Here is a 17,950-nt window from a genome sequence, read left to right as displayed (position 1 = left end):
AACAACAACAAAAACAACCGTGGCGGTGTCACTGTCCAACTGCCATCCTCTCCACAGCGAAGCGGGACGGTCGACAGGAGGATAAGGAATGCTCCTACTGCTCCTACTGCTCCTACTGCTACACCTACTCGGGTTCACCCTCCACTTCACCTGCAGGTATACCCGGGTGTGTGGGTGGACGCCGGCGGCGCCCGCTGTTTACACGGTGACGCGAGAACGTCGCGGCGCATACGTCGTATCCCAGCATGCAACAGTAGGCCGTGGAGAGATCCCGCAGCTGGTAGTGAGTTGCTAGAGCGCCGAGCAGGCAGCGGGCGACGGCCAACACAGCGCACGCATTTCCCACCCCATGTGAGAAAGCAAAAAATATATGTGGACGTCCACCTCGCAGGCGACGGAAAATAATGCTGGGCGGGCACTTGACGAGTGACCGCGCCGGCCGTTGAGTCTCCACCGTCGCCGGGTTTCTATTTCGGAGGATTCCTCCCTCCATCCTCCGGATCGCACCGAACAGGCAATGACAACGGTGTCAGCAACCCCGCAGCAGATGAAGGACCGGCTGCTGCAGGCCATCGACAGTCAGAGCAATGTGAGTAACGGCTAGCAGGCTGGTGTTAGCTCGTGCGCTCGCTCTCCGGACAAAAATACTCGACAGGGCTGCTCGCAGGTGACATTTTAGCTTCTTTTCAAGCCCATAGTTTGTGGTTTGAATGTGCACGGACGTGTCATGTGTCCGCGAAACACCAAAAAGTCGTTTGGGCTCACGAGTTGACAGCTTGCATGATAGCTTAGCGAGAGCCCCCACTTGCTGAGAGCCTCGGTTGGCATTAGCGTTAGCGGCTAGCTGTTAGCCTAGCCACAGAGTCCAAGCGGATTTATAGTATTAAATGGCTTTGATGGCCGAAACGCCAGCATGTTGCCCCTAAACACCTGTTTGGCTGTGAGTTAAACGCATCCCGTTATCCCGTGGGCGTTTTTAGTTTATGCCGTTTTATGATTTTAATAGCTTGTTAGCGTCACCGAAGTGTGGGAGTTAATGAGCTCGTTCCTAGCTCGTATGGCTAGGCGTTCAGAACTAGTCGGACCCTTCCTCCCCAGGTTAGTTAGCGTCTGATGCTAGCAGAACCCAACGCAGGTAAATCTCCTGATACTTTAGCATTGCTAGACTCTCACGACAGCACGGCAATTGGTTGCCTATTAAAGAACTCGCTTATGGACTCTGTTTGTTTTGTTTGCCTTGATATTAAGTTAATGCAACTGCTGCGATGGTAACAGTTCCTGGAGTTGACACTTTGCCATTTTTACTTTTCGGCCAGTCGACGACAAGCAGACGGACGAGCTAATGTTTTCAGGGCTGACTAATAAGCTAGACTGTCACCATGTTCTCAAAGAAGCCACCACTCGTGGACATGAACAGAAAACTTGATTCTACTTAAGAAGCTTTTGTATTTTCTTGTAGGTTCCGAGACGGCTATTAACGGCTGTTTCAGTTTGACACCGCCTCAGCTGCAGACATTCCTCTGTTGAACTGAGCTAAATCAACGATGTAATAACGATGGCTGTGGGGCACCAACCGCACACAATGTAAACATCCTTGTCTCTTTCTTACCTGCAGATATGCGACATGGTGGCTGTACTGGATGTAATAACTTCTCTGGAGAAGTATCCCATCACCAAAGAAGCTCTTGAGGTAAGTTCACTTCACTTCATCTGAGTTTTGTTGTTGTTTGCTTTCTTCACTTGTCTGTTTTGCTCACCTCATTTATAACTTTCACCAACTCTGTTTATGTAGGAAACTCGACTAGGAAAATTAATCAATGATGTGAGGAAGAAGACCAAGGATGAAGACCTTGCCAAGCGTGCTAAAAAACTCCTGAGAAACTGGCAGAAACTGATCGAGCCCGGCCCGGCCGCGGCTCCGAGCCTGCCCGGTTCCACCAATGGCAGCTCCCATCCCTGCCGCGCCGATCCCTTGCCCCCCGACATCTCCGTGTCAGTTAAGAGTGTGCCAGAAGTCAAACTCAGAAACGATGTCCACAACACGTACTCGCCCAAAGCTGAGAAATCAAGCGGCCGCAAGCGCCGAGCCGAGCACAGAGACAGCGGAGTTCACCTGCCCAACAAGGTCTTCAAAATGTCAACGTACGATAACTCTGTTTCACCGCCGCCAACCAATGGGATTGCGGGCAGTCCTGACGTCCCACCCGAACACCCAGTTGTCCAGTCCCCTGACAGGTCCCGACTGGAGCACCTGGACAACGATAAAATGAGCAGGATTCCGGTGAATGCCGTCAAGCCTCGCCCCAGTTCCCCTGGAGTGGCCAAACTACCCAGCACGTCGTCTATGATTAAAGTCGCCGTGATGCAGCAGCAGGCCAGGTTGGACGAAGGCGGAGGGTATTATCAGGCCAAAAGTCCCCGTGGGCTCACCACCAGCCCCAGGAGTGTGAAGCAAGACTCGACGACCAAGCGCTCCTCAGCTTATGCACCAAAAGCAGCATCTGTGCCCAGCCCCGCCTCCAGGGACTCCCCCTTGTCTTCGTCCCAGCCTGTAGCCTCGCAAGCCTCTCATGCTGACAAGCTGCCACATTCTTCTCACAGGTCTTCGGCGTACTGGCCCGGCTCCTCGGAGGTTTCCACTCTCTGCCCACCCCAAGACATATCTGTGACACTGGAGTCCCCGTCCGTCTCCCCCTCGCTTTCTCACCCTCCACACAACTCGGAACTTCATAGAGCGACGTCAGAGGGAGCCGTGTCTGCGTCCGACGACGCAGACGGGACGCTGGTCCCCAACTCGGACCATAAAAGGAGGAAGTATAGATCAAGAGACTACTCTGTCAATTTGGACGGCCAGAAATTAGAGGACGCTACCAAGCCAGTGCGGTTAAAAGAACGAAGGCTGACGTTTGACCCCGTCACGGGTCAGATCAAACCTATGGTACACAGAGATTCCTGTCAAACAGATGAAGGCCCCCCTCCCGAACCCGCTGAGTTTAGGCAAAGAACTGACAGCACTGTGCAAGAGTCACCCGCCCCGCCCCCAGCGTCTGCCCCGGGTCCTGGTTCCAACCCTTTCCATCAAACCAACTGGAAGGAGCTGTCCAGGAATGAAATCATCCAGTCCTACTTGAACCTTCAGAGCAACGTGCTCACGTCGTCAGGGGTCCAGGCCCCCAGTGCTCACTTTTTCATGTCCGAGTATTTGAAAAGGGAGGAACAGGAGGTGAAGGACTCGAGGGAGAGACACGTTCTGCAGACGGACACATCGGTGGCGGATTTACCGGGCGTCAGCCGGGACTTGACAGAGGACGACTTGGACAGAATACACACGCAGCGCTGGCCAGGGGTGAACGGTTGTTATGACACCAAGGGCACCTGGTATGATTGGACAGAGTGTATAGCATTGGACCCTCATGGGGATGAAAGCAAGTTGAACATCCTGCCATATGTTTGCCTAGACTGAGGGGGTTTGGGACACTTTGCAGTCCTTTTTCACTCCTTTTGTTTGTCTCCATGCAGAGACGAAATTCTTTGTGATTTTGTTTGTCCACTGTGAGTTTGGCAAAAAAGAAGAAAAAAAAACAAAAGAAAAAAACGCCAGGCCTGCTAAACTTGCGGCCCATGCCTCATCCTGTGATAATCTATAGGATTTTGGGAATATAAAAGAGCCAATATTAAAATATTAGTTGAGTTTGTGATACCCAGGGCTGTTTCTGTTTTATGTTTCAAACTGAAAGCCACAGGAATGAGGAGGCCCTAGCTGCACAGTGCTGCGTCTAACGCTGAAGGCCCCGGAAGAGACCGCAGGATCATCCCAGATAATCAGAAATGGTTTTGTGATGTAGTTTCTTCGTGTTCTCAATCGTTCCTGTGTCAGCTCAGCTGGGATGATGCTGTTTTGCTTTCCGTACCTTCAGGATGCTAACGGCAAAGTCAGATTGTGCACTAAATTTGATGAAAGGCTGAGTTTAGCGGCGCTGTCCGGAGCGCCACGTTGGTGCCCAGAGCGCTGTAGACGGAAGTTCATCCCGCACAGGCAGAGCTGAGTGTGTCCAGAGCGTGCGATGCTGCAACACGATGGGCACTGCCACAAGCTTTATGTCAGATATAAAGAGTAAATTATAAATTTGTTGTCACATATTACATCTATTTATTTGAAGCAGTTCATTTATTGGACATTCATCCCGTCATTCGAACCTGTAGTTTTTTTGTCTTTTTTTCTGTCTGCATCTCAACCTCGTCAGCCTGATGTTTGATGTGAAAAGGCATAAGAATGCTTTTACCGTCTTTGACAGCGGCTCTTGCTTTTTCGGCTATGAACATTCCACACTCAGCCTCCTGCTTTCTCTCTGTCTCACCTCGGAGCTCTCGCATGCTGCTGCCACCCCAGTATTCCAGAGGAACTCTCGGCTTGCCAGTTTCATCACTGTAGTGTGGTACCGGTTTCCAAATCATTTTGCAGAAACACAGAAATGTTCTCTACAACACAATATGAAGGATCTTCAGGTTAGACCAAACAGTTGTTACATATGGACGAGAATACATGTTGGAACGCTGGGACTCACTTTTACTTCATTCCTTTAGATTTTGTTTTGCCTTTTGGATTTCCTTTGCAGTCTGCAAGCTATACAGTGTTAGTGAATATCTAGGATTGAGACTTCTAATGCAGTTTCCCACTTGTTGGCCATTTCCTCTCTATTCAAGAGTCGCTAGTCACCGGTGTTTACTTCAGCTTTTCGACTTGTTCAACATTTCCGCAGCTGCTCTGGAGACTCGAGGAAGGTGGAGAGGCTTGCCGCACTTCTGTTCCTCATGCCTGTTTTCTCTTTGCCAATCCAGCCACCATAAAAGGGAGATAGAGAAAGTGGCGATAGTCCAGATATCGTCTTTATGTTGCTTAGTAAATCTGATTATTTTTTTCCTTCATCAACTCATGAGTCACTTCTACTTTTTCTCACTGACTTAAAGAAGACTGGCTTCTGTGCAGCCTGTCCATATATTTCTTTCATCTTTCATCCCTACCAATGTGCCTTGGTAAATAAAAAGGTAAATCTGGATTTGCCTCCACATGAACCCCACCGCGTGCCCTCGCCCTGCCTCCCCCTCTCCGCAGAGCCAGGCTTATGTGCGAGAGTTCCAAATCCGTGGATGGATATGTCGCTGTTAAATGAACCGTTCCTGTTAACTTTTTTGTACACACTGATCTGGCGAGGGCGGAGTTGCAGACGATGAGAAACTGCACAACAACAGCTGGCAATAAAGGAAAAAAGTGCTTCAACTGGTTGATAACCTGTGTTCTGGAGTTTTGACTGGGGCATCTTTATTTGTTCAGTGTTTAACATCTCTCAGTTGTTTGAAAAATAAAATGATCTAAAGCAGCTGACTGACTCTTTTACAGTGCCGACTCACCTGTAGACTGCTGTCATAAACCCCCAACTCACTCGCTGCAGCTGTTTGTCTTTTAGCTTCATGGATTAAGTTACGAATTGCCATTGGTTCGTTGTAATTACACGTGTTGGCCATGTGGCGGTGCAAAAGTCGTTATTTTCTCCTCTGTATAAAATAATGGTACCAGCAGAATGTGAAGGGATTCATCCGTGGTCGTTCGTCACGCTGCCAGTAATTCAGCTCGCTGGCGTCGGCGTCACACTGATCAGGATGAGTAATAGACTGAATCAGTCCTCTTGCACACCTGTAATGAGTCACGCATGCGTGCAGTCGGCAAAGACACCTGCAGGCTAAACACATCTCTGGGAAAAAGTCCAACTTGTCTGGTTGAAATCTGTTCAGGGTCGTCATTAATGATCAATGAGCAGCGACATACGTCAAGTGACAGGTGTGCACACAGAACCGTTGGATTTTTCTAGTAATTAAAAAAAAAAAAAAAAAATTCTATAATTTAATACAAAAATGTGGTAGAAATCAAAATCACACACGCCCGTATGGACGAGGCCATTAGATGCTATTAGATCGCAAACGCTGTGGGTGCAGTACTGTTGGGTTGTTCAGAGTATGATTTAAAGCGCAGGCTAATCACTCGAAAAGATGAAATTTCCTCCCATGCTAAATTTAATCTTTCTACGCAGTCTTGTTTCATCTCTGGTGATTTCTTTACTCCGTCATACTCAGGAGGATTCATCAGCACAAGTGGGCCCATTGTCGCTAACCAGATTATGTCTGGTGTGGAAAAAACAAGCTGGTATGTAATGTGAGTTGTTTTCTCCGTGGAAGACACGTGCTCCTCTAATTGAAGCAGCGCTTCGACTCGACATTTTGGAACATTTTCCATTTAGTTTTTCATAATCAACCACGACTTCTCGCATCCGAGCCTGAAATGAGAGGACGAAAAGCCCCCGTTGACCCTGTCAAAGTCCCCTGAGCCAACACTTCAAGGCTGTGAACAAACTCCACAGTTATCATGTTTCGGTGTTATTAATATGCAAATGTATCCGGTCAAAGTTGTGTCAAGACTTCTTTTATCGAGGCTGCCATAGCAGCGACATTACGTCATTACAAGAGCTCGCCGCACTTACATGAGTTCCCCTGTTTTTTTTTGTTTTTTTTTCTTTCGCCAGTGACTCAAAAAAAGTGCGACCAAAGTTTGTCTGGTCCACTACTCGTCTGGTATGCAGGGTGGGACCAACGGATCACTCCCACCATTCAGGAATCTGGGAAGTTTCCTTCCATATAAGGACTTTTTGATTTCAATCACGACTTAAAGCAAAAGAATGGGGGAAAGGTGGAGCCAGGGATCGATGAACGGCAACATTGAGCAGCGTTCGAGGAAGTTCAAGAGAATTCCCACACGTACGCTTCCGTTTTCGCTGACACTAGAACTGTATTTGTGGTTCACGAGATTGCCTCTCAAGTGGAACTTCACTTTAATTTATGTTCATGCTGTGAAATCTCCAATGGCGTATTCAACATTCCTGCAGCTATTTGTCACGTTTTAACGGTTGCACCACATACTTTGTTAAGCCATGAAACATTCCCACTTTTTAAATAGCAACATCCAGACATGCATATTTCTGTGAAGGTTCTCAGTCATGCAGGTCATCTTAAAGCACAAGGGTTAAGTTAGGCCAATTGGACTTGTTTTCGCAATCGTGAAGATGTTTTACTTTTCATCTGAAAGGCTTCTTTAGTTCAGTTCTGAAGAAGCCTAATTAATTCTACATCCATACATACAGTTCTCTCAACACTTCTCTTTCGCTGAGGGTCACACGTGTTCCTGCTGGAACTTATTGTATGAGTTTCATCCTGGGCTAGTTGACAATTTATCGCAGGGACAGATAAAGACAAACAAGTGTTTTGCAGTCGCACACACACTCACACACACGGCCTATGTAGAGTTATCAATTTCACCTTCATGTTTTATTTGTACCAACTTTATTTAGCTAAATAACCCAGAGGTCTTAGCTGACATTAGATAAATCTCACTACTTCATGTCTTTAGAAACTGCAGAAGACTGGTTAGGAAAAAAACAAAAGCAGGAACCTCAGGTCCAGTGAAGGGGTGGGTAGCTCTCTTGTCTCCTGATTGGTCCCTCTTTGGTATAAACGCTCTAATTGGCGGCCGTAAAACAGAGAGGAAGTATTTAGTCTGCTGTCTTTTCATTGAAAGAGAAAGTCAGGACAATTTAACACAGGCTTTTCTCATCCTCAGTTCTCTCTTTGCACGCCAACTGCCAAATCAAAACATGTCATCCAGGGGTCCTTCGTACGGATTATCGGCGGAGGTTAGAAACAAGGTAGGTTCCTCAAAAATGCAACTTAAAGTTGATTAAGTTTGATTTTGTCCTCTGTCCCTCCTGACCTCCAGTCATCCTGGTCGAAAGGTGTACCCAAATGAACAGACAGGTTGTCGTCAAAGAGAGAAATATCCGTCGTGAAGGCAAAATTTTAGGCGCATTTTCAGCAGTTTCCCCAACTTTCCGTCAGAGCCATTTAAAGTGCGCAGTTGGCCTCCGGGGATCTTACATCGCCGCTGTCTCTCTGTTTTCACGTCTTTGGCCGAACTTTAAAGGCGCTCTGGGCGTTGCCCCGCCGGGAGAACGCTGCGGTGGCAACAGCAAGAAACAAAAAAAAAAAAAACACGTATCCGTCTTTCCCCCAGGAGCGTGACCCCCATTAGCAGATAATGTAATTCATTCATTAGCTTCTCAATTGAAAGCGCATCCAATCTTTCATTACGGATCGTCTCCGGGTGTCCGAGTCGTCGATCCGCGTGCGCGGCGGAATTCCCCACATTTTCCCTCACTTCTTTTTTTTAATTTGGCCACATCTCTAAACTCTTTTGTTGCGTTCTCCTCTGGTTATTTGTCAGATTGTATCAGTGTGCGTGCAAGCTCCAAAGCAAACCCACGAAACTGGGCTCGCCCAAACAACGTCCGTCCTCCGCCTCAATTGGGAACCGTGTTGTTTGCAAAAATACGTGCGCCAAGTTCTGAGAAACCGGAGAATCTTTTATTTTTTTCTTTTTCTTTTTCTTAAGTTTTGACGAGATTCGAGTTCTGATCCAAGGTCGATCTTTCACTCTTCTAACTTATTGGTGAGAGTCGTTTGCTGAATTCTGGTGCAGAATGTAGACCGCATTCAGAATCTTCCTTCCAAACAGGAATTGGCACTGGCACTTGTAAAACTTCTTTCAGGTTTGCAAAATGCCATTTATCAACCAGATTGTTTTCTGGCTCAACAGTGACTCAGTTTGCATTCTGTGCATGTCGTTATTGGAAATACTGTACATAGCTGAAAAACCATAAGGACATTCTATATGTGTAGTGGAATAAATGTGTGGAAACTGTTTAACGAGCACTCTCTCAGAGGGCAAAAAGTTCATTTCTTTCCACCTCGGGGAGCTTCTCTCCTACCTTTTGTGTGTGTGTGCTCACAGACGCACACGCCTACCAGCATTTCTTTACCTAACCTTCAGCTGTTTGTTTTCTTTCACGCATTCCTTGGCTGCAGCCTTGTAAAGCGTTGAGACAGAAAAAAAAAGATGGGTGGGTGGGCAAGCGGTGTCAAGTCCCCTCCTCGCATCACTCCAGAAATGGAACACAAAGAAATAATCTGGCTTCACCCCCCCTGACTGGTGGCCTTGAAGAGGGCCGCTGATTTGAATGGTATTTCCTGCTATCAGTGACGTAACCTTTGCCAAGAAATGTGAGGCATTTTGGGAATCACTCTCCCCCTGCCCCCATTTTTTTTTTCTTTTCCCCTTTGAAACAGGAAATCATTCCTGGCAGGCATGTCCCAACTTTTTAAGCTCAGCCAGCTGCCATAGGAAAAACGTCTTGGGCATTGTGTGAGCATTTCCGCAAGAGCTCTGCACCCCTTGCCGCAAACTTTTTATTCAGACTTTAGCCAGGCTAAATTCCTTGAGTTCAGCTCCTCGCTGGGAATAACATCTGCAGGACCCTTTGTGGTGTAGTTAAAGTCTCCACCGTTGTGTTTTAATGTGGGGATAACCCTACGAAGGAGATTTAATTAGAGGATGGCTTTTTTTCCCTTCTTCTTCTTCAGAGAACAACCAGCTGCAGGATGGTTAGAGACCAGGGCGAATGTTCATAGAGTGGGTTCAAGCCTCTCATTGGCCTCGGGACAGAGGGAGATTGTTCACCGGTTGTGGCTTCGCACGACACCTTATCCATCAGTGGTGCAGAAGAAATCTCTTGCCTGTTGGGCTCGCAGTCAGTTTGTCACGCAGCAGGTTTTACGGTTGTTTACGTGCCCACAATGTGCTTCCTGAATAGCCTCTCTCAGAGCCAATGTTTCTCACACTTCAGTCATCAATTAAAAGAAAAAAGAAAAAAGCCTGTGTGCTTGAAGTAACTAACACCTCCACAGTGGAGCTTTGTGCGCCTTTAAAATGCCCCCCTCCTCATCTCAGCAACGGTCTTCCTGTATTTCTGGGGCGTGGCGTGGGGGGGGGGGGGGGGGGGCAGAGGTTTACCAAACAGGATATCCGTGTGTGTGTGCGCAGAGAGGTGTGTGTCGGTGACCTTGCGTTTGTACAGATTAGGGAAAGACAAAACCTTCTCTGTAGGTGCGGTGCACAGTGATGAAGTGGAGTGAAACCCAGGAGTGGCCGTGAAATGTGATAGCAAACGGCCATGACTGTTAGCATCAATGTTGCCATGACCCAGTGTGTAAAAAAATGATCTGTGGAAACATTAAAACTACATCCCGTTGTTACAGATTGTACAGAAGTACGACTTGTCGAAGGAAGAGGAGCTGAGGGGCTGGATTGAAGATGTGACGGGTCACTCCATTGGGCCTGACTTCCAGAAGGGTCTGAAGGATGGAATCATTCTGTGCAAGTAAGTAAAACTCTAGAATGGCACAAAGGTCTGAGCCAGGCTCAGTCACCCAGTCTGCTGTCTGGAAATGCTTGAAGCTCCAACATTAGACCCATATTCGTGTATTAGAAAAATTGATTCAGCTTTTCATAATTTTCCATCTATAGCAACTTTCAGACAGTAATTGAGCCACAACGGTAGCGCAGCAGCAAGATAAAAGACAAGGCAAAAGTACAGGACATAAGTATAAATTGGTTTGTGTGACGTGCATCATGCTCAGGTGAAAAGTCAAGAAGTCCAGATGGTCAGTGTCAAAGTAGAAAAACCACAGACATGCAAAGCACGGTCACAGGGTGCAAATGTTAACTGTAGAATCAAAGACTTCGATTGTAATCTTTTCCCCCTGGTATGTTCACAGGTTCCAGAATTACATTGACTCTCTTTCTCTCACTCTCTCACAGGCTCATCAACAACCTTCAGCCAGGCTCCATTAAAAAGATCAACCAGTCTGCACTGAACTGGCACCAGGTGAGACGGCGATGTCGCCCTCGACCAAATCCATGTGTGGCCTCGGAGGCTCTAATTAGATGTTTGCACTTGAGAGCTTGGCTTTTGTTCCACGATGACTAGCGTAAACAAAAGCCCGGCTGATGTCAGTGCACTGAATCACTGTTATACTGCAGATTTTCCCAGGCGTGCTCTGCCTGCGACAGTGGTGTCGCTGCCGTGAGGTAGAGCCGCTACGGCTTTAGGAATGATGGCGCGTGAGCTTGAATAATTACTGGGATGACGCACTCACCTGGTTTAAATTGCCCGTTTGCCGCTGCAGCTGGAGAACCTGACCAACTTCATCAGTGCCATCATCGGCTACGGCCTGAAGCCCTATGACATCTTCGAAGCCAACGACCTGTTTGAGAACGGCAACATGACGCAGGTGCAGACGGCACTGCTGGCGCTCGCCAACATGGTGGGTCATGACAATCCTCGACAGATTCAACTTCAATCAATCAACTTGTATTTGTACAGCGCTAAATCATATCCAAAGGCGTTAAGATTGTCCCTGGATTCACCTCAGTCCACGTTCACAAGCCGTGACACCCGTTCTCTGCTCTCTCAGGCTAAGACTAAGGGCTGCCAGTCACGAGTGGACATCGGAGTGAAGTATGCAGACAAGCAGGAAAGGGTGTTCGATGAGGAGAAGTTGAAGGCGGGAGAATGTGTCATTGGACTGCAGGTGTGTATCGTCTCGCTTCAAATCGACATGCGTGTTTGTTGAAAGCCTGACGCGAGACACCAGATTCATTTGAAGCACAAGTGGAGACATCCAAGACATCCAACACTTACCAACTGCTTTGCAAATTGGGTTTATTGCTTATTTAATTATTGCTCTTAAGGGGGAAAAAAATGACCTGGAAGAGGGAAATCCCATCATGAAGGTTGGCCGTATGTCAATACGCCGTTGCATCATGAATAAGCAAGTAAAGACTGTTAAACATTGACATCAAGTCTTCACACTCGCTCAACCACGAATAAATAATGGTGACACAAACATGAGAAAAAGGAATCGGCTTTGTAACAGGACACTGAAGGTTTTAGCTACATCCCCTCCTACAAATAGGAGAGTTTCACTTCCTGCTGGAAGAGCTGAAACCATTCCACAGTCAATTTTTGATATTTGTGGGACAGTTATCAGTTTTTTTTTTGTAGTCTTCACACTTTAGCATCTTATCCTAGAAGACTTAAATGCAATCACCCATCAGTGGTACCTTGGGTTGGGTTATTTTATCACAGTATAATAGTTATTCTTTTTGGAAAAATGCATTTGGTGCATAAAATCATCCACTTTCCATATGAAGAATATTTGAGAACATTACTTAATTGTACTGAAGTTAGGATATTCTTCACTCTGCAAACTGTTGCTCAGTTGGTTCTGACAGCCACCAACACTTTAGTTTATTTCTGGTGCTATCTCGCAGAGGTGAGACTTTTCAGGGCCCCTAAGTCAAAGCTGTCGCTAAACCACATGAGTGTCGAGATCTCTCATCTAGCAGTGAGATGACGGCACTGGTAAAAACTCCATGGAGTTCACTTACGTGATGCTATGCGACACTGGAACCGTCTTGTTTTCTTCTTGTCTTGATTCCTTTTTTTTTTAATTGTGTGCTTTTGTCTTTAGATGGGGACCAACAAGGGTGCCAGTCAGACGGGCATGAATGCTTACGGCACCAGGAGACACCTCTACGACCCCAAAGTTCAGATTCAGCCCCCCATGGACCAGACCACCATCAGCCTGCAAATGGGCACCAACAAGGGGGCGAGCCAGGTATTGCAACACATTCCTAGCTCCTCGTAAATCTAGAATTGCCGGTCTCGAGTGGAAAAGTGCCTCGATGGCACCTCTCACTCTCTGCCCTCACGCTGCTGCAGTAAATAAGGTTCATGTGTAGACTTGTACCATGCTGTGAGCTGAAAGGCAACTGACACTTGAACCTGCTTGCTCAGCCATGCAAGTTCAGTTTTATCATTTCCGTCTTTCAAGTTCTAAACGGGAATTATAGATTTAAATGTCAAACTAAGTAGCCTAGCATACCAGGTGAGGCATTTCATAAATCCTTTGGCTCTATCTTGTTTACCCAACTAGTAAAGAACTCACACAAAGTGTTTGGGAAGGTGAAGCTAACCCTGGGAAGTAGTTGGAATAACCTTTTCTTTTTATTGCAAACATTCTACACATTTGTTAGGAAACGGTCACAACTGGATTGCATCCTTGCTAATCTCTTTTGCGTTAGCTCTGTAGGTTGCTTCTTGTTATCAACTTTTTCTGGGCCTTTATAGCAACACTTTTTAGTTTGCCTATCTCAAAATGAGGGGTTTAAAATTGGCCCAATAAAAGTAGAAAAAAAATGATAGTGTTTTATTTACAATCACTTAGCAACAGTTGCTTCCTGTTTTTTTTTTTTAGGAAGCTGATGGCTCATAGAATTCTGTGCAGTTTTAAAACTGATTAGAAGAACTTCCTTTTGACGGTTGACAAGGTGGATTTTTAGTGAATTCACGATTGAAATCTTCACGATCTAATTAGTTCTTCTAAACTCGTTCTTCATTTCCCCCCCTCTGTTTGGATATCAGGCTGGGATGACTGCGCCAGGAACAAGGCGGGCCATTTATGACCAGAAGTTGTGCTCAGAAAAGTGTGACAACTCAACCATGTCCCGGCAGATGGGCTCCGCTGAGGGAGCCAACCAGGCCGGCCAGAACTTCGGCCTGGGCCGGCAGATTTGCGACTCCAAGTACTGTGCAACACCTAAAGCAATGGGAGACGACCAAAATGGGGCTGCTATGCCCTGCAACTATGTCCAGGATTACCAGGACGAGGGTTACCAAGGTTACCAGGAAGAGGAGCGGGTGTACCAAGATGATGGAACAGATTATTAACAAGATGGAAAGAAATGAGGGTGCTGAGGAAGGGAAGCAGGTTACATAAAAGAGGGATCGCCTGCGAGTGAAACCTCAGGCAGGCAGTTTATTTTTATATCTGTAGGAGGTTGATCCCCTTTAATTTTTAGGTCACACCCTTTTTTTTTAGTGTTGTTTGAAACTGTCCTAGTAGCCTGATTTGTGGTAGAGCAATGTTACACATATGATAAACTATGTTTCTGTGATCTTTGTATTTAAAGTGACCACAAAAGCCAGCGTATTTTTCAGCTTGGCTTTTTTTTTTTTTTTTTTTAATGTGCCAAGGTCCAGTCTGTTCCACTGATTAATTAAGGGAGATTCCTCCATCCTCCCTGTTCAAGGCCTGTGCGAAATTAAAAGGAAACATTTGCTTCTTTGTTGTCAACCATTCAGTAAGAAGCAGTTCACTCATTTTAATCCTAAAGGTCATAAGTTTTGTTTCAGTGTTTATAGTAAACGGCATCATTCCAGAAGGTTTCATTCTCTGATTCCTTCAGTTTTGTCTGTATATGCAGAATTAAAATTGTTTATTTCAGGCAGACGATCGAGCAAAAAGGATTTTCTTTTAACCCTTTCAGTCCTTTTTTCACTTTCTGTTCCTCTACATTTGTATTTTTTACGTTTTAATGGGAGATGTTTTCTTTGTTTGCATAACCAGCCCAACTGGAGTTGACCTTGTTGCCTTTGGATTTGAGGCAATGGGGGAGGGAAAGAATAATACTCGAGTTGTTTTCTACATTCCAAGCAAAAATACTGGATTTAAAAAAAACAAAAACAAAAAGTAATTCATTCCTAAAACTGGTAAAACTGCTCATTTAAATTGCTCTTTATTTATGCATATATGTTGTTTTTTTTCTTCTCCCTTTTAAATGGGAGTCTGTACATTGACTCGGCTACATTTAGTGTTGGACCTGGATTATCGATGTGCATTTGAAAAAAATAATGTTTGCAACTGAGACATTTTGTGAATTATGGTGTAATAAAAAATATGACTTCAATATAACATGTTCCTCTATTTTGGGAAGGAAGGTTTAATGTAATGTCCTACATTAAATTGTCAACAAATTACACGAGACCGGTATTTTTCATAATTTTTTGAGCCACGACATTTTTTTTTACATTGTAAAACAAAACCGCGTGGCACACCACCAATCAAAAATATTATAAAATGACAGTTGTTAGCCTATTAAGGGCCATATAGTCTCTTAATGTATATTTATACTCACGCATTGTGAAACCATGGCCCGTTTAGACGCACACAAACCTGATCTTGGGAGGAATTAAGAGGAAAAGTGGGCCTACATTCCTTATAAAGCACAGTCACTCGACAATGGAATATATAGATATATTTTAAGACTAATTAATTTGATAATTTTTCACGGCACACCTGACATTGTTTCACGGTACACTACTGCCGCAGCACAATGGTTGAAAAACACAGCCATTGAAGACGAAACAGGAAGTGTTGAGAAACTGCACAGAGGCAACATAACTCGGGTTTAATCATATTTAAGATATTTGTTACTGTTTTTCCTCAGCATTCATTTTAAAACGTCTTAATATGAAAATTCAATTACATTTTAAATGTATTTTGGGTTAAATCTAATGAAGTTTATTTGTTTACAGAGAAATTCACAATGGCAGTGGTGAACAACAAAGAGCGAACAACAAAGAAAAACCACTGTACAGTCGAAAATAATTTAAAATCAATTACGGAGACAATTCTTGAGACAAAAACAACTAATGTCCGTTCGCGTATTTATACCGAACTGAAACAGCAGTGTGCTTCATTTCGACGGTATCCGGACGAACACGTTTTCTGGCAATTCCGTGTAGTTGTGCGTGAGTTACAAAATAATAGGGCAACAGTACCACCTGCTGTTTAGATTTGGGACAACTGCTGGGAGACGCCACCGGATATGTCTTAAATCGCGCGATATTTGCTGGGGCGAGACTTTGGTGCGTTCTTTTCCCAAGAGCGTTTGGCAAGATGGTAGGTATTTTAGCCATCGAGAAGCTTGTGAAAATGTAATCTATATACATCTGAGCCCGCCGTCTCCTCTTTGTGGAAGCTTGAGAAATAACACGACACATTATGTGCATCGCCGACTATTCATGTCGAAATTTTACCTGAAAAAGCAAGATAGAGCCATATTTATACATTCTGAATTAGCCTAGGCTATGACAGCCGGTGGCTAAGCTAACTATGCTCGTTGTAATGTGTAATTGTGTTTTTAAACCACAGTAATTTGTCCTAACATTTTACAGTAAAAGCACGATTTGGTTAAGGGACATTGTCGTCCCGTGTACACGTAAAGGTATGTGCGCTCGTTTTTCTTGTGGTGCTAATATGGAATACATTTCATCTTCCAGGCGGATGCGGAGATCAAAAAGAAGCGTACTTTCAGGAAGTTCACCTACAGAGGTGTGGACCTGGACCAGCTTCTGGACATGTCCTAGTAAGTTTGAACAGTAATAGTTTATCCAAAGCATACTCTATTTTGTTGGTTCTCAGTGACAAACGATTATTCCAATATGTGGTTCATCAGACGGTTCGGTCTAGGAACCTCAATCTAGTCATGCTAGATAATGGCACACGCGCTCTTAGATAATGGCACACGCGCTCTTGTTTTGTGACCAACTCCTATTGCCTCGTTATTAACCGTCACCATGTTGAATGTACAGTGAGCAGCTGATGCAGCTGTACTGCGCCCGCCAGAGGAGGAGGCTGAACCGTGGCCTGCGCCGCAAGCAACAGTCTCTCCTCAAGCGCCTGCGTAAGGCCAAGAAGGAGGCTCCCCCAATGGAGAAGCCAGAGGTGGTGAAGACTCACCTGAGGGACATGGTCATTCTGCCCGAGATGGTCGGGTCCATGGTTGGCGTGTACAATGGCAAGACCTTCAACCAGGTTGAAATCAAGGTGAGGTACATTGGTGTGCGCGCAAGAGTTTTTGAATCAAACTCCACAGAAGTTGGTATGTGGGCTTCAGATAAACCTTTGATACTGCAGCTTTGTAAAAATGATTGCAGTAAGGGTCTTGGGGCTCAACTCAAGTTTTGTATTTTTAATCTCCAATCAGGCAAGACCTTTGTCTGACAAATGTCTATTTTTCATTTAATAATATGCCAGTGTGGATGAAACAGAGACTGCATTGTGGCAGCAATGTTTTATGTAATTTGAGTGAATGGTGACTTTGCATGTGAAAGATCCTCTGTATACCTGCTGCTTTTGCAACGTTGTTCGTGCATGATTAGTTTTACAGTTGTGGCTATTACTTCTAACCCATTAGTTCACCATACACAATGAATTCAAGTTGTAAGATATATATATTATACCATAATTATTTTCCAGATGGTCAATTTGGTATGCGCATGATACATTGAGGAAATTGTAGTAATGGACGGTTGTGCAAACCAAAACTGTAACAAACAAAACAAATTTTAGACACACTAAGTGTGACAACTGTGACTTTGTCTGAAAAAACACAACAGCTTTAAAATCTGATTTTTAAAATTGGGTTCTTGGGTGCAGTGAAACAGAAAATACTGGAATCCAGCTGACAGAAAGCACTCAAGATATTAACCACTGGGCTTGCTAAAAGCAGGGTTGTTTTTTTTAAATGACATTTAGTCCTGGGTTGTGATTGGCAACTGAATATTTTTCACATGTATTTTCAACAAAGGGTTTAACTTTAATTTTCCTTCTCTTTAGCCTGAGATGTGTGGCCATTACCTGGGCGAGTTCTCCATCACCTACAAGCCAGTCAAGCACGGTCGCCCTGGTATCGGAGCTACACATTCTTCTCGGTTCATCCCTCTGAAGTAGAATGGCTGTATTCTTTGTATAAATAAAAAAAAGTTTGCCCCAAAGGTTGTTTGCTTTGCTTTATGTCACACTTGATTCACTCATATGGGGTATACATTGGAAGCTGGAACATATGAGTCACTTTATTGTGATGGTTAGTAAATGAGAACAGGTTTGTGATAAATACTAGAAAACCTACTCGCCAGTATTGAAATAAAGTATTGGAGTGGTTGCAATGAAACTGTCATGCACAGAGATGCATTGCGTTGTGTGTGTGATTGAACCTTGTCTACGTTCATAGGTTTTTATGATGGGTAATGCGGGTGAGTAACATTCGGATGTAGTTGTATTGAATATTTTAGATAGTTGATGGCGGTTGACTCGGCGCTCA

General features: G+C 45.0%; 3 protein-coding genes across 4 annotated transcripts; all 3 read left to right on the top strand.

Annotated features, from left to right (window-relative positions):
* The first annotated feature begins 257 nt into the window (after positions 1–257).
* On the top strand, positions 258–5,378 carry crsp7 (cofactor required for Sp1 transcriptional activation, subunit 7). Its single transcript, XM_076021041.1, has 3 exons — positions 258–589; positions 1,616–1,690; positions 1,793–5,378. Exons 1-3 carry the CDS (start codon positions 518–520, stop codon positions 3,461–3,463), a joined length of 1,818 nt encoding a protein of 605 aa, XP_075877156.1. The 5' UTR covers positions 258–517; the 3' UTR covers positions 3,464–5,378.
* Positions 5,379–7,591: 2,213 nt separating this feature from the next.
* cnn2 (calponin 2) lies at positions 7,592–14,533 on the top strand. Of its 2 annotated transcripts, XM_076021039.1 has the most exons (7): positions 7,592–7,751; positions 10,198–10,319; positions 10,760–10,826; positions 11,128–11,265; positions 11,416–11,532; positions 12,475–12,621; positions 13,428–14,533. In XM_076021039.1, the coding sequence occupies exons 1-7, from the start codon at positions 7,701–7,703 to the stop codon at positions 13,731–13,733; spliced, it is 948 nt and encodes a 315-aa protein (XP_075877154.1). In that variant the 5' UTR covers positions 7,592–7,700; the 3' UTR covers positions 13,734–14,533. The 2 variants fall into 2 exon arrangements, with proteins under 2 accessions (XP_075877154.1, XP_075877153.1); XM_076021038.1 differs by having other exon boundaries at positions 11,128–11,532.
* Positions 14,534–15,635: 1,102 nt separating this feature from the next.
* Positions 15,636–17,624, top strand: rps15 (ribosomal protein S15). The gene is made up of 4 exons (XM_076021037.1): positions 15,636–15,747; positions 16,128–16,213; positions 16,440–16,674; positions 17,467–17,624. Exons 1-4 carry the CDS (start codon positions 15,745–15,747, stop codon positions 17,578–17,580), a joined length of 438 nt encoding a protein of 145 aa, XP_075877152.1. The 5' UTR covers positions 15,636–15,744; the 3' UTR covers positions 17,581–17,624.
* The last annotated feature ends 326 nt before the right edge of the window (positions 17,625–17,950 follow it).

This window comes from Nelusetta ayraudi, unplaced genomic scaffold (genome assembly GCF_046127955.1).
Source record: "Nelusetta ayraudi isolate G7.1 ecotype Tasmania unplaced genomic scaffold, CSIRO-AGI_Nayr_v1 ptg000011l, whole genome shotgun sequence".
Taxonomy (NCBI): domain Eukaryota; kingdom Metazoa; phylum Chordata; class Actinopteri; order Tetraodontiformes; family Monacanthidae; genus Nelusetta; species Nelusetta ayraudi.
Note: the sequence above shows the minus strand (reverse complement) of the source record. Positions and strands in the feature narration are given on the sequence as shown.